General features: G+C 53.3%; 6 protein-coding genes across 6 annotated transcripts; 3 read left to right on the top strand and 3 right to left on the bottom strand.

Annotated features, from left to right (window-relative positions):
* Positions 1-1,117: 1,117 nt before the first annotated feature.
* On the bottom strand, positions 1,118-3,172 carry PG985_000160 (uncharacterized protein; the record flags this gene model as incomplete). The annotated part of the gene is made up of 3 exons (XM_066819929.1): positions 1,118-2,003; positions 2,060-2,492; positions 2,839-3,172. 3 exons carry the CDS (start codon positions 3,170-3,172, stop codon positions 1,118-1,120), a joined length of 1,653 nt encoding a protein of 550 aa, XP_066690808.1.
* A 1,540-nt stretch (positions 3,173-4,712) lies between these two features.
* On the top strand, positions 4,713-7,766 carry PG985_000161 (peptidase M16C associated; the record flags this gene model as incomplete). The annotated part of the gene is made up of 1 exon (XM_066819930.1): positions 4,713-7,766. The coding sequence occupies one exon, from the start codon at positions 4,713-4,715 to the stop codon at positions 7,764-7,766; it is 3,054 nt and encodes a 1,017-aa protein (XP_066690809.1).
* Positions 7,767-9,185: 1,419 nt separating this feature from the next.
* Positions 9,186-10,632, top strand: PG985_000162 (succinate-CoA ligase; the record flags this gene model as incomplete). The annotated part of the gene is made up of 5 exons (XM_066819931.1): positions 9,186-9,355; positions 9,499-9,527; positions 9,635-9,761; positions 9,863-9,951; positions 10,034-10,632. The coding sequence occupies 5 exons, from the start codon at positions 9,186-9,188 to the stop codon at positions 10,630-10,632; spliced, it is 1,014 nt and encodes a 337-aa protein (XP_066690810.1).
* Positions 10,633-14,711: 4,079 nt separating this feature from the next.
* Positions 14,712-17,543, bottom strand: PG985_000163 (Transcription initiation factor TFIID subunit 5; the record flags this gene model as incomplete). Its single annotated transcript, XM_066819932.1, has 4 exons — positions 14,712-15,825; positions 15,886-16,700; positions 16,753-16,935; positions 17,334-17,543. The coding sequence occupies 4 exons, from the start codon at positions 17,541-17,543 to the stop codon at positions 14,712-14,714; spliced, it is 2,322 nt and encodes a 773-aa protein (XP_066690811.1).
* Positions 17,544-18,322: 779 nt separating this feature from the next.
* Positions 18,323-18,953, top strand: PG985_000164 (uncharacterized protein; the record flags this gene model as incomplete). Its single annotated transcript, XM_066819933.1, has 2 exons — positions 18,323-18,415; positions 18,489-18,953. 2 exons carry the CDS (start codon positions 18,323-18,325, stop codon positions 18,951-18,953), a joined length of 558 nt encoding a protein of 185 aa, XP_066690812.1.
* A 715-nt stretch (positions 18,954-19,668) lies between these two features.
* Positions 19,669-20,142, bottom strand: PG985_000165 (uncharacterized protein; the record flags this gene model as incomplete). Its single annotated transcript, XM_066819934.1, has 1 exon — positions 19,669-20,142. The coding sequence occupies one exon, from the start codon at positions 20,140-20,142 to the stop codon at positions 19,669-19,671; it is 474 nt and encodes a 157-aa protein (XP_066690813.1).
* Positions 20,143-20,904: the final 762 nt, after the last annotated feature.

A 20,904-nucleotide genomic window follows, 5' to 3' on the forward strand; every position in this document is an offset into this window, starting at 1 on the left:
AAGAACCCCAAACATCAAACCACTTAGTACGCGATCGGCCCATACATATACTGTGCGACACCTTCAAAGCCCAATATCCCCACCGAGGCCAAACGCTGGTACTGAGTTCTAGGCTAGGTGGACAAGCCTATCGCGCCCCTTGGGGCTACCAAGCTATATACCATTTCCGCTGTAGCATGGGCTGTCAAAACCAAGTAGGTTGCAGTAGCTGTTGAGAATTCAATGACCGTATCCAACTGGCGATTTCAGATGTCCGACTACACCAACGCGTGCAGGGGGTCAGCGAGTAGGTACCTGAGCATACACGCTCGCACGATTCGTCCAAAGCATTCACCGGTAGCTGGAAAGTGAAAATGTACAAATCATCGCCCGGCGTTGGGGGGATTTCTCTTTGGCTATCTTCTCTCTCCCTCTCCCCCTCTCTCTCTTCGACGAATGGAACTAAAATGATACATAAAAGCATGCGCGCGGAAAATGATACACACACAGCACCCATTCGGGTTGTTTGCTAAACTGGGAAAGGGGGTCAGGGGGTTCTCCCGCCCGCCCGCCTGCTGTTTCCTAGTTTCCCCTTTCTTTCTGTCCTCTGGACTACAGGAGCCATCGCGAGCCCACATGACCTCTATCCCAGGATCTTCTTTTCACCACCCGTCGTCTCTCGCTGGTGTTGTGCAGATAACTAGATATGCTTATGGGCTGCTTGATCGCTTGGCGCATGTACGAGATGTTGTCCTAGTCGTCTAGCAAGTTCCGTTCCTACATCCAAATAGCAAAAACAAAACAAAGATCACTGTAATGATATTCAACTCGCTTGGCGTGGGTAGATAGATGATGCTCTTCGCAGCATGATTGCTTTCCGCAACCGCATACTTCTTGATAACAGTTTCTTCCGATTGCGTCGCGATTTCTAGTCGACAACATCTGATCCCTTTCTTGCCAACCAATTGATATTGCCGTTACTGCCGAGCAGAGAAAAAGCGGATGACCGGAGACCCCGGTTCGCGCTGATTACCCCCACTCCAGCGACAGATCGATGCGCTGCCGTGGAGCCGCGGAGCATAATGAGAGGTACGAGCAGGTGAAGCGGTAGAAGCACAGAAAAAAGAGGGAGACCGTCCTAGCGGTGTCCGTTAATCGCCGGTGCAGCCGCCGCCGCCGCCGCCGCCGCTGGATGGGTAGGCGGAGGTTCCGGCCCGTAGGTCGGCGCCGTCGGCGCTTGCACCGGGGGCAGGCTGTGCAGATGCACCTCTTCCTCGGTGTCGTCGTCGAACTCGACCTCCTCGCTGCCAAAATCACCCTCCTCCTCTTCGTACTCGTATTCGCTTTCCTCGTCCCCCTCTTCGTCCTCCAACTCGTCGCCTCCATCGTCGTGTACCTCCTCCCCTTCGGCGTAGCAGCTGTCCTCCACAGTCCCCTGCATGCCCTGCGGTATGCCGCGGCCCTGTTGCTGCATCTGGTTGATGATGGATGTGAGTTTCTCGTTCTTCTTGCGGATGTCGTCGAGCTCCTTCACATGCTTCTGGCGCTCGTCGGCCATCTTGACGATGTTCTGGTTCCGGGCCTCGACCTTGCGCTTAAGAATGTCGTTTTCCTTCTCCAGCTTCTTGGTCTTTTTGCTCATGTCCTCCATCTCCTTGCGGAAGGTCAGGAACAGGTCGTTACTGTTATTAAGCGTATCCTCAACCTGCAGTACAGCCGAAGAGTTAAGGGTCAACCCCAGCGCTTGGTTAAGCAGGAGGGAAGAAAGATCGCTACTTGCCTGTTTGAACTTGTCGACGTATACGTTGAGCTGGTTACGCAGTTCCGTCTCGGTCTTGGAAAAGGTAAGGACCTGGCTGTTGAGCTGGCGGCACCGCGCGCTTTCGCTTTCGGCCGCCTTCTTCTGCTGTTCGTAGCGCGCCATATTCCATTGCACCTCGATTTCCTTTGTGCGCATGAGCGAGTGGTAGTGCAGTTCGCGCAGCTCGTACTGCTCGATGAGCGACTTGAAGCGATTCTTGAATCTGTAAAGGACCCCGTAAGCAGCCAGGCTCTCCCCTCGGGTGGACAGGAAACATACAGATCTTCCACCTTGGTATTCATGACTTGTTTGCGCGGATTGTCTTTTTCCTCTTGGTAGCCCTCGAGTGTCTTGAAAACCTCCTCCATGCGCTTGTCCGAGTCTTTGCGCAACTTGTCGTGGGCGTCCTTCAAGCTGCGTTGCTCGCCTTTGAGCTTATTGTTATCCTTCTGGAGCTCTCGACAAAGTTTCTCCAGCTTCTCCTTCAGCCCGGTAAGCTTGGAGGCTTCGGTTCGACTCGAGTCCTTATCCTTCTGCAGTTGGTCGGCGCGCTTCTTGTTCTTTATGCTGTCCCGCTCATGGCGCTTCATTTGGGCGAAGAGTTCCGACCATCGTTTCGTCAGTAGATCGATCTTCTCTATATCGTTCATCTTGCCGTTCGAGCTGTTGAGAGAATTGTTGAGGTCCCGCGTGTGCTTACGCACTTCGCGCTCTGCATATTGCGACATGAGTTAGCCTCAACCATGATCGTATCAAATAACTTGCGCATCTGCGCATCCTGATCGTATCAAAGACGTGGCGGCTAAAACACACTCGGTGGACGGGGCCCACGTCCGGATTCGCCTTCCATATGTCCAATCCCAAAAAGTTTCCCGTAGCTTTTCATGACAAGACAACATGTTTACTACTTCTCGAACGGCGAATACGGAACGCCGGTGGGTCGCGTGACAGGCGGCTCGCGGAAGGGTTCAATTACTCCTCGGGGCATGGACAAGGGCAGGGCACGAGCGGCGTTGGCCAATGGCAAATCTGCGTGGACAGGACGAAAAACCACCTACCTATCTCGGCTTCTTGTTCCTTCTCGGCGGCGGTGTCGACTTCGAGTTGGGAAATCCTAGCCGCAAGCAGCTTGGACGTCTCGGAGGAATCCATCTTTTTGACCTTGTTTGCTTTCTTGCCGGCGGCGGCGGGATTGGGAGTCGGTGCAGGGCGGGGATCGGCGTGGTGGTGGTGATGATGGTGATGGTGGTGATGGTGTCCGTTCAGCACGCCGTTGGCAGAATCGTCCGGGCTCGGGTAGGCCGACGGGGCAGCAGTAGCAGGATTCGTGGTGCCGTTGGGAGGCGCTGTTGCGGCCAGCGGTGCTGGCGTCACCGAACTCGCCGAGGCCATGGTGCAGCGAGGGATTCGGCGGGCGCAGGCGTGGGGAGGCCAAGTCAAGTCATCGATGGGGTGTTCTGGTAGTTATGCAAAGGGTGCACCATCAATCGGGTCAGGGTAGGTATGTATGTAGGTATGTAGTCAAATCTCTGTTGGGTGTAGTGCGACCTCACAGGAAAAGGGCCAAGAGAAAAACGTGGTGGTGGAGATTCTGAGAGAACCTGAGTCGGAGTCTCGGGGGGCCTGTCTTTGGCTGCTCTTTTCTCTCAGCTCCAGGCACTTTTCGCTCGTTTAGCACTCCCTTTAGCTGAGGCAGGCGCCTTCTAGATTGAATCAAAACCGCTAACCCGTAAGCCCAGCTCCTTGGAACCGCCTGCTACTGTGCTGAAGGATTACTTGAAAGCGCCACCCGACCAAGCGCTTGGAAAAACGGTTACAGCAAGTCGATATCGTGCCTACAATACTGACTGCATAAATTGCATCTACCTGCATTTGGTGTATCGTATGAGGGGGAAGTCAATAAATATGCCCGGGTCAATGTGTAGGTCCCATTGTGAATTGAATTGATACGCTGATATGGCATCCACTTCAGCAGCAGATAAACCAAGCAACAGGCACATGACTTGAAGACATCATACATGCGCCCTACGTAACAAGAAGAACAGTGAGCCGGGACAGTGGATCACGAAGAAATTAGGCCTGGTAGGATTGGGTTTTGTTTTTATTTTCCCATTTTCCAATATCCTACGTGACCTTTGGGATTGCGGCAAGCACTGCACCGTAGCAGGTAACACACCTATTCCATTGAGCATGCTATTTACCAACCCAAATGTCCTCCCTTCATGTAATGTAAGGTTTGACAAGCAATCTGGTGCCCTTCCAGTAAGCCGTGGGGTGTTTGCTGATTGGATCGAGGGGTTTCACTGATGACATTGATTAATCTCCAGGGCCTGTGCGGGCATATGTACTGCACGAGCACCTCGATTTGTCTGAAGTCGATATGATATGCATAGATAACAATTCGATCATACAAGACAACAATTGAATTGACCCCACGAGGCAGCCAATCCGGAGGGCCGAAACCTGAGCTACGAATTTGCCCCTGGTTTTGCTGGACAGTAAACCCGTCATTTAAGTATTGCTCGACTTTTTCGCTGGGCTTGCCCTGGCTGGGGTCGAGGGGTCTGACGTCCCCAAGGAAGGTTGATTTGTCATTGGCTGATAGGCACCTAAAAGGAAGGCATGTCATATATCGGCCTATCGGTGTTATGCTTAAAATAAAGAAAGGCGACCCTGCGTCATCCATGCCACCTCTTTTCCTAGAAGCGGCTAAAGCAGTGGAAAGCTCCAGCTAAATTTCATCGGCTAAAGCTGGCGACTGACTGTCAGTCCATTCTGTTGTACATAGTCGTACATCTGGCCATCCATGGTTGCGCCGCTTTCTTTGAGGCTTTATAGACTTGTCACCTAGTTTCTTGGTTTCTGTCCCTACCCTTCGCTTCTAGACGTGTATTTGCTGCAATTGCCGATAGACTTTTAAGACTAGACGAAAATGCTGCGCAATGCGGCCAACGCTGCCAAGGGAGCGGCAAAGAAGGCTGTGACGGAGCTTTCGAATTATCCCAAAGCCGGCGAGAAGCTCCATGGCTTCACTCTCGTGCGGACTAAACATGTCCCCGAGCTGGAGCTGACAGCGCTGCATCTGCAGCACGACAAGACGGGCGCCGACTATTTACACATCGCCAGAGACGACTCCAACAATGTCTTCTCCATCGGCTTCAAGACGAATCCCCCGGATGATACGGGCGTCCCGCATATCCTCGAGCATACGACCCTGTGTGGCAGCGAGAAGTATCCCATCCGCGATCCCTTCTTCAAGATGCTGCCGCGAACGCTGTCCAACTTCATGAACGCCATGACCGCCTCGGACCACACCTACTACCCCTTTGCGACTACCAACGCCCAAGACTTCCAAAACCTCATGTCCGTCTACCTCGACTCGACCCTACACCCGTTGCTGAAGCAGACCGACTTCACGCAGGAGGGCTGGCGCATTGGGCCGGAGAACCCGCGCGCTGCTGAGAAGGAGGGCGAAGGCAAGCCTGAGGACAGCAAGCTCGTCTTCAAGGGCGTCGTCTACAACGAAATGAAGGGCCAGATGTCCGATGCCGGCTACCTGTACTACATCCGGTTCCAAGACGAGATGTTCCCCGCTATCAACAACTCCGGCGGCGACCCGCAGAAAATCACCGACCTGACCTACGAGCAGCTCAAGAGATTCCATGCCGACCACTACCATCCCAGCAACGCTAAGGTACTGACCTACGGAGACATGCCGCTTGCAGACCATCTGAGGGAAGTAGATGCCCGGCTATCTGCGTTTGAGCAGATCAAGGCGGATACGGAGAACAAGACACCGATTGATCTCAGCAGTGGACCTAAGGAGGTGACAGTGTTGGGTCCCATCGACCCGCTGGCCGATCAAGATAAGCAACACAAAACCTCGATATCTTGGACGACAGGTGAAACGGGCGATGTGGTGGAGTCCTTCTCGTTATCCATGCTTTCGAGTCTCTTGATGGATGGCTACGGTTCGCCGCTGTACAAGGGATTGATCGAGTCTGGGTTGGGCACGGATTTCAGCCCCAATGCTGGCTATGATAGCCACGGGCGGGTCGGCATTTTCTCCGTGGGTCTTACGGGCGTCCAAAAGGAGGACGTGGCGAAGCTTAAGGACGAGGTCCAAAAGGTGTACGCCGAGGTTCGCCAGAATGGATTCGAGAGATCCAAGATCGACGGGTATCTGCACCAGCTGGAGCTCGCCCTCAAGCACAAGACTGCCAACTTCGGCCTTGGCATCGTGCAGCGTATCCAGTCAAAGTGGTTTACTGGCGTGGACCCCTTCGATTCACTTGCTTGGAATTCTATCCTCGAGGCTTTCGAGGCCAACATGGCTAAGGGCAACTACCTCGAAGGCTTGTTGGAGAAGTACTTCATGAACGACAACACTTTGACGTTTACCATGGCTCCTTCTGAGACATATAGCAAAGACCTTGTTGTCGAGGAGGAAGAGCGGTTAGCCAGCAAGATCAAGGAAGCAACTGCAGCAGCCGGAGGCGAGACCGAGGTCCACAAGTATCTGGAGAAGCGAGAACTTGAGCTGCTTGCTGAGCAAGGAAAATCGAACACGGAAGACCTGAGCATACTGCCAACGGTTTACGTCAAGGACATTCCCCGGGAAAAGGAGCGCGTTGAGGTACGGGACGAAACGGCCCATGGCACCACCATTCAGTGGCGCGAGGCCCCCACGAACGGTCTGACATACTTCCGCGCCATCAACACCTTTGAGGGCCTCCCTGACGAACTCCGAGCTATGCTGCCACTGTTCACGGACTCCATTATGAGACTTGGCACCAAGGACATGACTATGGAGCAGCTCGAGGACTTGATTAAGCTCAAGACTGGAGGAATCTCTGTTGGTTACTCGAGCACGGCATCTCCTCACGATTTCCACCAAGCCACCGAGGGCGTTTCTCTTCGTGGTATGGCGCTGGATCGCAATGTGCCCGACATGTTCAATCTGCTGCAAAAGCTGATCCTCGAGACCAACTTTGACAGCCCGGAAGCCGCCAAACAGATCAGGCAATTGCTGGAGGCAGCCTCTGACGGTGTCGTGAATGACATTGCTTCGTCCGGACACTCGTATGCCATGAGAGCCGCCGAGTCGGGGCTTACCCGGGAAGCTTGGCTGTCCGAGCAAGTCTCTGGTCTGAGCCAAGTGAAGCTGATCACGAGCCTGGCCGGACGGCCGAGCTCCGACAGCTACGAGGACGTCATCGGAAAGCTCAAGCAGATCCAGCAATTCGCTTTGGCTGGGTCGAGTATCCGCACCGCTTTGACCTGCGGTCCGGAAAGCGTTAGCGCCAACTCGAGCGCGCTTTCCAAGTTCATGTCGACGCGCCCGTCTTCTTCTGCTGTCAACTTCGGAAAGTCCCCGGCTCCGTCGGTGGGCCGCGACATCAAGGCTTTCTACCCTCTGCCCTACCAGGTCTACTACGGCAGCTTGGTGCTGCCGACGGTGTCGTACACGCACGCCGACGGCGCCCCGCTCCAGATCCTGTCGCAGCTGCTGACGCACAAGCACCTGCACCACGAGATCCGCGAGAAGGGCGGCGCGTACGGCGGCGGCGCGTACATGAAGGGCCTGGACGGCGTGTTCGGCATGTACTCGTACCGCGACCCGAACCCGCAGAACACGCTGTCGATCATGCAGGGCGCGGGCCGGTGGGCGGTCGACAAGCAGTTCGCGGACCAGGACCTCGAGGAGGCCAAGATCAGCGTATTCAAGAGCGTGGACGCGCCGCGATCCGTCAGCACCGAGGGCATGGATCGGTTCGTCAGCGGCATCACCGAAGAGATGAAGCAGAACCGGCGCACGCAGATGCTCGACGTGACCAAGGACCAGGTCCGCGAGGTGGCGCAGAAGTACATTGTCGACGCGCTCGCGCAGAAGCAGGAGCGCGTCGCCTTCCTGGGCGAGAAGAAGGACTGGGTCGACGGGGCCTGGAAGATTAACGAGATGAACGGCGTGGGTGCTTCCGAGTAAGAAAGAAGACGACGACGAGTCGATTTTCTTTTCACTTTTCCTCTCGGAATGTAACAACACCGTCTGCAGTGTACATGATATGATGTATGATATTAGAACATATACCCTTCTCCGAAATGTACGATATGTCTCGGCGGGAGGTGGCCTGTTGGGATGGAAGGCTTTCCCGTCGAGTCCACGAGACGAGACGAAACGATGACCAAGATCCTGATTGGCTGCCTGTGAGTAAATGGGTGGGCGAGTGAGAGTGAGACCTTCATGTGGTGAAGCAAGTGCCATTTCAGCGTTCAGATACGATACGTCTCCCTGCTTGGTGTGCTCCCCTAGAAAAGGACCGCCAGTTTCCATAGCATCGAGATCACAAGAGCAACGCGAGAACAAAGCCCCTCGGCCAAGTTGGTCTGGCTCGGGTTAGTCTTTCCGATTTGACAGTCGGGAGGACAGACCCAGCCGGGCATATTGGTTCGGTCGAGGCTCGTCCTTTCAGACCTGGAAATTCCCTTGATGGTAGGGTTCCGGACTATAGTGCGAGTACATGCATTTTCTTCTTTCCTATTTGATGTTTGAGGACTACCTTGAGACCGAGGTCCCGGCCCAATGGATATGTACGAGGTAAGTAGGTAGGTATGCAATGAGACCTGGGAATATCCATCATTTATGATAGGTACAACACACTACACTCAATATACCATAATCGGATTTATACTTTTTACCCTTTTCTTCCCATTGCCAGCGACAACGTGGGTGACGGAGCGACGTTTATTATTTAGTATGCAAGCCATACATGACTAAATTGGCCAAGTGACACTTGGACCGAACGCCTGACAGGTGGCGTCCACCCGCCCGCCGAGAAAGCTTTGTTGAAGCAAGCAGTACAGTGGTTCGGGAGAAAACGGACGAATGGGATTAGCGGACTCGGGCACTCACCCAGAGTCGATTGAACCCGACCGTGACAAGGGTCAGCTGCAAGCTTGCAGGCGGGTGACCTGGGCGGGATTGGCCAGCAGTTTTTTTCTTGTCGGGCTAGAGGAGAGAAAAAACGGGCCCGTTTTACCATGGCACAGCGCCGCACCCAAGACCCCGGGCGTGGTTTGCAGCAGGCCAGCCAGCTCCAGGTGCTTGACGTTGCGCTGGCTGGCTCTGGGGAAAAAAGCAGCCAGCCAGCAGCAGCCACAAGCCCAGCAGTAGCCGCAGGCGATATAGCCAAATTGAAATTGAAGCTACTCGCAACCTCTTATCAAATCCCAGCTACTACGAGATATCCCTCCATCTCAACATCTTCCACGCCTCCCCTCCACCACACCACACTTAATAAAGTCACTTTTCCTGCCACAGAAAGTGATTTCTGGATCTTTGTCCTGGTAGACACCGCCAGACTCCTCCTCTTCCTTACCCTCCACTCCTCCGAAATCAGAAAAGATGCAGGCTATTTCGAGACAGCTTCGCACGCCCGGTGCGGCTCTGCTGCGCCAGGCCGCCCGCCGCACATACAGCTCCGGCGCCTCGCCCTACTCCAAGACCATTGACAACCTGCGCATCAACGGCGACACCAAGGTCATCTACCAGGGTTTCACCGGAAAGCAGGGAACGTACGTGCTGCTGTCGCTTTCTTGCTTTGCTCTCCCTCCCTCTTCCACCTCTCTGCTGCCATTGAGGCTGCAGCTTGGCAGCTTCTGCTCCGACGACCCTTTTTCCACCTGCAAATAGCTAACTGAAAGCCTCTTCCGTGCAGTTTCCACGCCCAGCAGGCTATCGAATACGGTAAACATTAGCTTCCGCCCGCCCGACCTTGCTGCCCCAGCATGCACGAGAGACACAGAAAGAGAGATATTCACAGACGTCTAATACGATTTCGCGCAATCATATAGGTACCCAGGTTGTTGGAGGCACGAACCCCAAGAAGGCCGGCACCGAGCATCTCGGTCTCCCCGTCTTCAGCAATGTTGGCGAGGCCGTCAAGAACACTGGCGCAACTGCCACCGCCATCTTCGTCCCGTAAGCTTGCCCCCAGGAGGACCCGAAGGAAGAAGAAAGAGAGGGGAGAAACAAGATGAGCCCGAAGAGGTAGAAACGAAGCTGACCTTCTCACTCTGCAGCCCCCCGCTGGCCGCTGCCGGTATCGAGGAGGCCATTGCCGCCGAGGTTCCCCTCGTTGTGTGCATTACTGAGGGTATCCCCCAGCACGGTATGTAATACTCTGCTTGAGCCCTCCCCAGCTTGGGGCCAATTGAGCCACGCCTTGCTAACGAGAATCATTCGTGCGTCAGACATGGTCCGGATAACGGACATGCTCAAGTCGCAGTCCAAGACCCGCCTCGTGGGCCCCAACTGCCCTGGTATCATCGCCCCCGGCCAGTGCAAGATCGGCATCATGCCCGGCTTCATCCACAAGCGCGGCCGCATCGGTATCGTCTCGCGCTCCGGCACCCTGACCTACGAGGCCGTCAACCAGACCACCCAGGAGGGTCTGGGCCAGTCCCTCGTCGTCGGCATCGGTGGTGACCCCTTCTCCGGCACCAACTTCATCGACTGCCTCAACGTCTTCCTCAAGGACGAGGAGACCGACGGTATCATCATGATCGGTGAGATTGGTGGCGCCGCCGAGGAGGACGCCGCCGACTTCCTCAAGGCCAACAACACCAGCGGTGCCGACGGCAAGGGCAAGCCCGTCGTCAGCTTCATCGCCGGTATCTCCGCGCCCCCCGGACGCCGCATGGGTCACGCCGGTGCCATCGTCAGCGGCGGCAAGGGCGGCGCCGACAGCAAGATCAAGGCCCTGGAGGCTGCCGGTGTCGTTGTCGAGCGCAGCCCCGCTGGCTTGGGCCGCGCCATGCGCGGCGAGTTCGTTAGACGCGATCTCCTGTAAATTTGGCTAAACTAGGGGAACCTCATTCTTTCGTATATTGAATACCCTAATGTTTGACAACACCGAAACCCTGTACGTTTTTGGTATGGCGGAGGAGGGAAGAGAGAATTCCAAAGCCATTCGGCTGTTGGAATCGGGCGCAATGAAGGACAAGTAGAAGCAACGGCATCATGGGTGGGGAGGTTTTGTCTTCCCCAGCTGTGTTTCCTATCAAAGTGTGAACTCTATCATCATAGACGAAGGAGAAGAAGGCCATGGTGGCTTTGCATGTGTACCTTATCTTGTTGTATTCTGACTGTCTCCCTTGCGCAAAAATCTCAACCTGCTCAAGCCTCGTATGTGAGAGATTTTGGATTGGTGCCGTTTCAGGTAACTGAGGCGTGTTATGTGTGAACTGATTGGATCTGGTGGGGAGGTAGGTTACTGGCTGGAACTGGGACGGTTTTTTGATGCTTACTGTCTTGGGTCATTAGAGGAGAGAGCCTTATGATAGGGGTTCCCTACCGTATTAGTCAGCCTCTTGTTATCGCCCGTAGTACTTAGGCGAGAGAAAAGCGTCGGTGCCTCCAGTGAGTAAGTAGCTTCACGGCATTGCCTAGGAATGTTGAGGGAGCGCTGCCAAGTATGACAAGAACAGCAACGACCAAAGATCATATCCATGCTTCTCATTTGAGACCCCCTCAGGATTCGAGATGTCGAGCATTCCTCTGATGGATTGTTGAATTCATGCCATTCATATTTGGTGTTTCTCCCCCTCCATGTTGACTCTGCTTTGCGAGCGCCCTAGATAACCCTGGATGACTTGCAATGGTTGCGGAGGGCGTGTTGGGCTCTCGTGTCGGCGCTGTAGCCCTCTCCGTGGGCTGCCTAGCTAAGTACCCAGTCCATTGGATGCCAAAGCAATGTACAGGTACGTAGATCCTCAAAGGCCGGTCTTAGGTTCAAATATGGTCTCCTACTTTTATACTGAGAAGCCATGGCGTAGGTACTACTTGGTGTTTACTCTCATTACTTAAGCGGTCCGGAAATAGATTGACATACTTTTTTCTTCATTTTTTTTCTGATCCTCCTGCCTTCTTGGGTCTTTCTAGGCTCCTTTGCCTTCCTCCTTAGTATCTACTTTCCTTGTCGCTGTAAATTTGGACAGACCATTGACCAACAGGCAAGCACCAAGAGAAGCAGAACCGAGTTTGGGATGGTGTAGCTGGTAACACGGAATGGTGCCACCCGCTGATCGAGAGACCTAAGCCTCTTTTACCTCAAAGGGGGACCGCAGACCCTGGGTCCGAGTCCTAGGTCCGGATCTTCTATTCGCTTTCGAACCTAATTACTGATTTCTCTTCAGATATCTTGCTTTCCTTCCCTCCATATGATCTTGGAAGCTTCCTGCTTCGTCGATCTCACCCCCTAGATCAGGCGCCATACATAAATCCTACCCACCCCAAGGATCAAGTGTTCGAACCAGATCAGATATGGTACCTACGCATCGCTAGATAAATCAGTCAGTGACAACGCGAAGGAGGGGGGCTGGAGCAGGTAATCTGGCCGGAGGCTCATTCATTTCAATCTCACCTTCCTTCTTATTGCCAAACTGGTCTGGGTTCGAGTACCAGGTTTGGAGAACTTTTTTTCTTCTTTCTTTTCTTCTCTTCTTTTTGCACTTGGCTCATTTGGACAGTATGGGATAACCCTTATTGTTTGGCCGATCCCGCCTGCGCTGAGACTTAGCTTTCGGCAGCAATCAACAACAATCGAAAGAGAGCTTCTGTGGTAGGGTTTGGAATATGGATGGAGTAATTCATCATTGGATCATGGCAACAACTAACCAACGCCCTTGATTAAAATGAAGAGATAATGTTACCAAACGTCAAGCACCTATAGGCCAACCAATGCAAGGTAAATGAAAGAGAGAGTGTGGGTAAGAACAGACATCATAGGGAGCCGCGTGACTGGCCACGTTTCTATGATCATGAACTCCAGCTCGAGCTTTGAGAGACCGAAGCGAAGACTGTCCTACTTCGTCTTTATTTTTGTTCAATCGTCTTGTGTCAGGCATTGGATCCAATGTTTCGTCCAAGGGCGTCTATGGACTTTCCTACGTGGATGGCCCCCTATCTGTTTGTCCATGCGCATTGTAACATATTAGGTATGGATCTGCTACCACCACCTGCCTATCCCTCGATAGCTAGTCTCCTACATAAAACCGAACAGTACCAGGAAGGGGGCAAACTCAACTCCGTTATCCTTTCACGCTCGCCTTTCTCCGTGGCCTAACACCCACCACCACTGCCTCATAAGTATGGATTAACCTCTACTCATTAACAATCAAGTCAATCCGGGATGGTGCAGCTGGTAGCACGGTGGGCTTGACACATGAGCTGTAGTGCTCATGCCTCTTCGGAGGGGCCACAGAGCTTGGGTTCGAGTCCCAGGTCCGGAGTTTCTTTTTGCTTCATTTTTTTATTTTTCCTACCTGCCCTTTTTATAAAATTTGTAGTTTACATATGCCTACGTTCATGTGATCTATCTGTTCCTAATGTTTTGGTTCACTTAATACTGTCTTATTCTCCTTGCAAGGGCGAAATGGGTTGGGAGATTGCTGGTTTTGCCTTGTTCTGTCACTGCTGTCTGATACGCGTCCCTCCCTACCCAGGTAGTACGTCCATAGACTGACGACAAGCAAGTCTGTGTGCAGATAAAATCATGTATCTTCTTACGTCCAACTAATAAAAGATGCTTGGTGAATCGTGCCCATTGTCCTGGGGGATATCAGCACTCAGTTCTACACACATATTGTAGCTGGCATCGTGGCCGGGGCGAGGCTGGGCCTTGGGCCTCCCACGGGGTGAGGTGCAAGTGAGCAAGGGACAATCCAAAAAAACATATGATTTACTTGAGAGGTCTGTTTCGAACACAAGGCCTTACACTCATCCAGTACGTACCTCCAAGCCGAAATAGGCAACAAGCTCACCTACCTAGCTACCTACCTTACCTACCTACCTACCTTACCTACCTACCTACCTACCTACCTGTAAATACCTACCTACCTACCCAACCACCCCCAGCAAGCTGTAGCTTGGGAGCTCGGAGCTGGAGCTGTAGCTTGATAGATGTAAACAACCCATGCCCCCAGTACCAAACAAGCAATTGTTGATCTAAAATGTTGAGTGGCCGAGTGGTAAGGCAACAAAGGAAGCGGTAAAGAACCACCTGACCAGCGGCAGCCGCTTCTCCGGGGGAACCGTGGAGTGGAGCACGGAGGTCAGCACACCAGTGGCCTCCCGATCGAGCAGAAGCGGTTCAACTTGTTAAGGGCAGCCGCTTTTCAGAGCTTGGGGCGTGGTTACTTAGGGAGGTGATCCCTCGCGTCTGCAAGAAGTGTGAGTACGATCCGATTCCGCAGTACCAGCAACCACCCAACATTGTTTTTTTTGATGTTGTTTTTTTATATTTTGGTTTCCCTTCCTGTTCATATGTCCTCTCTCCTCCAGTTCACCTCTACCCACCATTGTGAATAACTCTTCAACGGCCACTGTTCATACATGCTACGATGACTTGGGCGTGGTGGAAATGTAACAGAGGGAGGGCATCTGCCGCCTTGACGATTCAGTTTACAATCTTTTGAGTCTGGTTTGGTGAGCCAGCTGATGCCGTTCATGATGAGAAAGGTGAACACATAATAACATGAGCCACAATTGGGATCACGTCACCAACATTAGAGGCCAGGATGTGTTTTCATCATAAAATAAGATTCGTCTTGAAGTCTCTCTATCTACCTAGTGTACAAGGAGGAGGAGGCCAAGGCGCATGAGAGAAAACAGCATGTTGTCCCATATCAAGTTTGCGCCAAAACTCCAACCAGGCAGCAAGCAAGTCGGATTGATCAAGGGTATCTATCAATATCCGCGCCGCCGCCGTTCCGCAACAACAACAACGAGGTTTCCGCGGCCTTAAGCAAGAAAGAGAAGTGACCCTATCTTAAGACAAACTTGGTCGCTTTTCTACCGTCACTCTTCATCCTCCAACCTCAAAAGAGAGAACGCAAAACCATTAGGTAGTGGATCGCTTAGCCCGAGGAGCTACTTAAACTCCGGCTCGTAACAACCACCAGCAATGACCAGGTTCATTCGGGTGAAGACGACCTTCTTGACCGGCGTCCGCTTGGTCGGGAACGCGCTGATCTGGTCCGGGGTGATGGTGACCTCCTTGCCCTTTTTCTTACCAGAGCTGCCAGAGGCACCCGCACCGCTGCCGCTTCCCTGAGCGTTGGATCCAGAAGCCTTGTTGCTCGACTCGCCTCCTCCACTGGCAGCATTGGCGGCTCCATCGGCACCGTCCGTCTGGGCAGCGGCCTTAACACCCTCGGGCGGCATCTCGACGTCCCAGACTCGAACGGTGTTGTCGTGTCCACCAGAGACGAGCACATTACTCTCGACGCTGAAGCTCATCGACCAGATACCACCGCGGCCATGGCCACGGCAACGCTTGATGCGTTCGCCCTTTTCGATATCCCAAAGGAAGATGTTGCCACCAATGTCTGCAGAAGCCAGGATCTTGCCGTTGGGGGAGCACTCGAGACAGGAAATGTATTCGGCATGGCCCGTCAGGACACGCACACATTTGCCGTCGCTGACAGACCACATGCGAATAGACTTGTCAGACTCGTCGGAAGCCGAGAACACATAAGCGCCGTTAGGGTGCCATGTAAGCGTAGAAATCGACGTGTCGTGGCCCACAAGGAGACGCTGAGCCGAAGCATGATCTTGCGACCAGACACGGACCGTCTTGTCCCAGCCGCCACTGGCGAAGTAGTGGCCGTGCGGACCCCACGAAAGACTCATGACGGGGCCATCGTGGCCGCGGTAGATGCAGAGGCAGGACCAGACCTCGAGGGACCAGAGGCGGATCTGGCCATCGGCGGAGCAAGAGATGAGCAGTTTAGAGTTCGTCTCGGGTTTGGGACCCTCACCGTCGTAGATGTTGCGGTCGAGGTTGGCAATAGCATCCGAGAAGGCGACACTGTAGACCGGGCCAGAGTGGCCGATGAGCTTGCGGTTGTTGACCTTGAGGTCCTTCTCCGTAGGCAGGGTCGATTTCAAGGGCTTGCCGTCCATTGTCCAAACGCGAATGTAAGAATCGGTGGTGCCGACAGCAACCAACTCCTGGTCTTTCGAGAAGTCCATTGACGAGACACTGTGCGTATAGTTAGCAGATTGCATCATTTGATAAGTTGAAGAGATAGCGGCTGCTTACTTTCCGAGGGTGTTGTGAAGGGTGTACATGCAGACGGACACACTAGGTCCGACACCGCCAGTGCGACCCTCAATGCGGAAGCGGTCGCGGTTCTCTCGGACTTTCTGGACTTCCATGACGACGTCGCGTGCTCGTGAAGGCGGATAGGGGATATCGGTGCGTTGGGGAGAATCTGCCGACTCCTTCTTAATGGGATGCAGCAGGTTGAACTCATCCACAAGTGTCGCAGTACCATCACGCGGAGGGTTGATCCTGTCTTCTTCCTCGAGCTCCGCCAAGACATCGGTTCGCAGCTCAACATCCATAGGCAACGGTCCAAGCTTCAGGGCTGCCTTGTTGTTAAGGATGTCGCGGTTGGAGACACCCGTCTTTGACCCCGCGCCAGGAATGCCTTCTTGGGCATCAACGTCATCAATCTCCATGTTTCGAGCGCGGCGGTAAATGGCCTCGAAACTGAACGGCTCGATGGGACCACGGGAAACAGCATCGATCTTGCAGTAGTGGTTGATGAGGAATCGAAGACAGGCGCCGCCCTGCTCCTCATCCTTCTCAAGGAAGGTCATCAGAGTGCCAACGACATACTTGTTCAGAGGGATGTTGTACTTGTTGTCCCGGTACAGCTTGGCCATCGAGTTCTCTTTGACATGCGCAGGGAGTGTGACCAGCTGGAGGGTCTTAACCTCATCGCGGTGAACATTCTCGAAGCGAGAATGCAGTTTCTCCATGAACTCTCTGGCCTCCCCAAGATCGTTGCCCTCTACCAGCTCGAGGTAGGAGTAAACGAAGACAGGCCACAAGATCTTGCCAAGCTCAAACTACACCATAGGTTAGCCGGAAACATCAGAGCGATACAGGGAGATGGCATACCTTGTAGAGATCCAGTGAGTTCTCCACCCACTTCTCCAGGTGAGTAAAAGCACGCATGTACTTCTTGGGACCCATCTCGTCGTTGTTCTTCAGCGGGCGTCCACTGGGATCAACGTTCTGCACCTCTTTGCGGAACACGGCCTCGGTATGGGTATACCCTCTCTTGAGAAGATAATCTGTGACCTGTCCGGATGTTAATTTATTGATATCTGAGTAATAGACATCCCGACTACGTCCCCTGCCTATCGGCAGGGGATTGGGGTAAGGTGGGATAAGTGTATTCATCATGGCAATGGTTGAGCAGGCCACCCAAAAGGAGAGTGGGAAGATGCAATCAGGGACGCACGATTTTCGTTTCTTGAACGCGTATACCAAACGGAGCTGACTCCATGGCGACGTTTGTTGAACCAACAGGTGGGGGCCGATGAGGGGAGGACAATTCCATTCAGATGAGTCCTTGGTGAGAAGCAAACATGAACCATGTGATGCAGACCATCCGGACATTGTATGGGCGCATGCACTGAGTGCATGCGGGTAGGATATGGGGGTCATGGTAAGCAGGTAAGAAGAACTTCACTTACAATTTGGTTCAGGTTGTTATTATTGGAAGGCGCCGCCGAGTTGGAGCTCCCAGCAGCGGCAGTAGTTGATGCAGCAGGCGCATTCGCAGGTGCGCTTGGTGTGGTGGTTGCGGCCGGTTGTGGTGTGAAGCTGGCGCCAGTGTTGGGACCTGCCCCGGCGCCAGCACCAGCACCGCCGGCACCAGAAGGTGCATTATTGGGTGCAGACATCGTCGTCGTGTCGGGAGCAATGTGGCCGCAAGATAAGTGATGGTTGAAGCCGATGCGGTGGCGACAAGAAAGTGGTCGCGGATCCTAGCAATATATAGGATGGTATGCCAATTAAGAGTAACGGTTCACCCTTCCCAGCACAAAGCTTGATGTCAAGCCACTCATGAACCACCCTTCATTCCGACAGTGTAGAGGACGACACAGGATGACCGGTTGCCAGTAACAGCAAAGCAGCGGAAATGACGTTTGATCCCCGATTAATTGAATGATCAAGGGGAGGGAATGATGGATGGATTTCAATGAGATGGGATCGCTCGTGGTCGGCGATGCCACTTTGGAGGTTGATGAGGCTGAAATGAACCTGCATTGACGCGACGCGCTAGACCGAGAGGACTATCGGCGACAGAGCCATTAAGGTACCCTCTAAGTATCCGAGTACCACAGATCGCTAATCCCCCCACCTTCAGCCACACCATCTCAGCTAGCCGTGCCCCCTGTGGGGAAGAAATGCGTTCATCCCTCCATTGAAAGCTCCAGCCAGGGTACAGGGCACTCGACTGCATGCGACGACGACGACTTCTTCTGACTGTGCGCATTCATCGGCTTCGTTGATAGCCACAATTCCTTTCTATCATACCCATGGTTTCTCCTACTTGAAAACTCCAGTCTGAGCCTGACCGGATTGGAGGTCTATCACACGCCTGATCCCTTTGTTCCTCCCGCTCTTCACCGTCTCCATCCGACTACAAGAAAGCGTCGCAGTTGCGCCTGTCGCAAACATGAACCCCTCCCAAGAGACCATTGGGGGTGAAGAGCCCTTCGTTCCCTTCACCAAGGGCGAGCGCATGCAGCAATTGTCCGGCATTGACAAGGTATGCTTTATTGTCTTCTGGCTTTTGCTTTATTTGACCGATCAGCTACTAATTGTTGCTGCTTAACGTACAGAGCATCGTAAGCCTGCTGCCCACTGTCGCCCAAGCCCTGCAGAGCATCAGCAAGAACGGCTCGACGACGAACGAGACCGACACGCGCATGGCCGCCGGCGACGATGATGACGACAGCAAAGACGTGACCGTGTTCAAGGAGTCCATGGACCAGTTTGTACGAACCCTACGCTCCGTCGATGTCCGCATAAAACGCCAGGTCTTGGGCATGGAGGAAGACGGCATCGTGAAACTCGGCAGCAACCGAGACGGCGGCGGCGAGTCCAAGAGCAAATCCCTGCAGCCTGACGGCCACGGCCGCATCGGCGGGGTCGATGCCGGCTGGCTCAACAGCCGGAGCAATAAGGTCGAGCGCGATATGGAACAGGAGATCTGGGGGGAGATTGAGTCGCTTACTGCGCTATTGGTGGAGGGCAGTGGCGGCGTCAAGAGCGGGGGAGAAGAAGATACCCAAATGACCTCGTAGTTCAGCTTCGAAGGCAAACATGAAGATCTCGCCCGCCAGCCAACCATTCGGCTTGGCTTCATCGCGAGTGGCCATCTACTGTTCGATTGCTCCATGTGAGTAGAACCGCAACTGCAGGCCTGGTGAACCTAGCAGCAGCCCTTTCCCAATTGGCATACTGTAATAAAGTAAGTTACGGGATACAATGGAACACCCACTGGTCTGCCAAAGTGCTTCGCCCATGGCGTTACCAGCTATAGGTTGACGCTTGGAGAATGTGAAGCACCCTGGAGATAATAAGGCGATTAAGCTCCTCTTCCGACCTATCACGTATCAATTTCGGTGCCATTGGCCGCTCAAGGTTGAGTCCTCCAATCGGTCATCCATCAATTGGTGAACGTGCCAAGCCGAACTCGTGGGTGGTTCACAGTAACAGGGCTGACAGAGTCGGGGTACCCTATAGAATCAATCTCTACAATAGAAAATCATAAGCAACAGCGGGTCCAGATTCATAGCTATGGCCAGTCTCGATTTCTCGGACCTTATGCTCGATCCCCCGTGACGGTTCTCCTTAGTAAGATACTTAAGTCTTACCTGGAACATAGCTGAATGGAGACAGTTCGTCAAGGAGGCTCGTTTGACAGACGAGCTAACAAGCCGTCAACACGGGTGTGTGGGTCACTCCGCTGGGTTATCTTGACTACCCAGAGTCAATATATTGTCGTCGTCACTACTTCTAGGGATGACAGCCACAAGCTTTTTCTTGTTGTTCCCACTGCCGGTAGTCTCGACCGTCATCGCCAATGTCCTCGAAGTAGCCGTCCCGCGTCGGTTTCACAGGATGGACAGTATATGGGTTGTCTTCCTTGTCGCGATCTGACTCCTTCTCAGCTTGGCGGCACCGCTCGAGGTCCTCTTCCACCTCAGATGTCATGTACCGCAGCTCAACGAGCAACCGCTGGAGAATCCGTTCCGTATCGTACCCGTTATTACTAGGAGCTTGGCCGAGTTGCCAAAGATTTCCGGCGGTTTCCCATCTGACGTCCCACTCCTCGTTTCCCCTGACAAAGAGCATAGGATGGGCTGGCTTTTCATCGTTGGGGTAGGGGTCACAGTTATCGAGGATCCACTTGATCAGAAGGCAGCTGTCGTTGGCTTCCTTGATCTCCTTAGGGACTGCCGGGAGAAAATCGTCGAATTCTCTGCGCATTACGCCCAGTCGGATCCTACAAGAAACAAAAAAAAAAAAAAAAAAAAAAAAAAAAAAAAAACAGTCATTTATGCCGCACCCCATCATTAACTTCCTCTTTAGTAGATGGAGATGGAGGTAATTGATATCGTTCGGGTCTTAAGAACGCACTTCAGGTTCATTAGGGAGCGTAAGCACAACCTTGAGGAATTGTTGATGCAATCCCTATGCAATGCCTTTACATCTGTGACTTTGCCAAACCGGTATTGGGGGGTAGGCGCTTCCAACTTGGCTCTAGTCAGGCATTCGGCAAGGCATTTTTTATCTTCATTCGTCCACGGATGACGATCCATGTCGGCCATAAAGGAGGCAATAGTGAGGCTTTGCTGCTTGACCAGGGGTGAGACGGAAAAGTGTTTCTTTTGGTTCTGCGTATGTTGCTTGACTCAGTCCTGTTATAGGTTCAAACGCGAGCTGTAGGGGAAAAAAGAAGAAGAAAATCCCGAGAGAGTTCTTGGCCTTGAACAGAGGCGGTTCTGTGGCCTGGAGAAGTGCTCTTACTGAGGCGCCTGGTTGAGCAACCTGACTGGGCAACCTTGATACAGGAAATGCTAATTTACCAGGCAACGAGGAATGATTTTGGTAGATGCTGACTCCCAACTAAGCTGTCGGTGTGTCTCAACCACGCGTATCAAAGAGCCCCTGATTCTAGGTTAAAAGGTCCACGCGTGTCTATTTTTCTTTAGTTACTCTTGCAGCTGACATATACCACTAAACTGCTCA

The sequence above is a fragment of the Apiospora marii genome (assembly GCF_038362585.1).
Source record: "Apiospora marii strain CBS 49790 chromosome Unknown utg000001l_segment0_segment0, whole genome shotgun sequence".
NCBI classification, from domain to species: Eukaryota; Fungi; Ascomycota; class Sordariomycetes; order Amphisphaeriales; family Apiosporaceae; genus Apiospora; species Apiospora marii.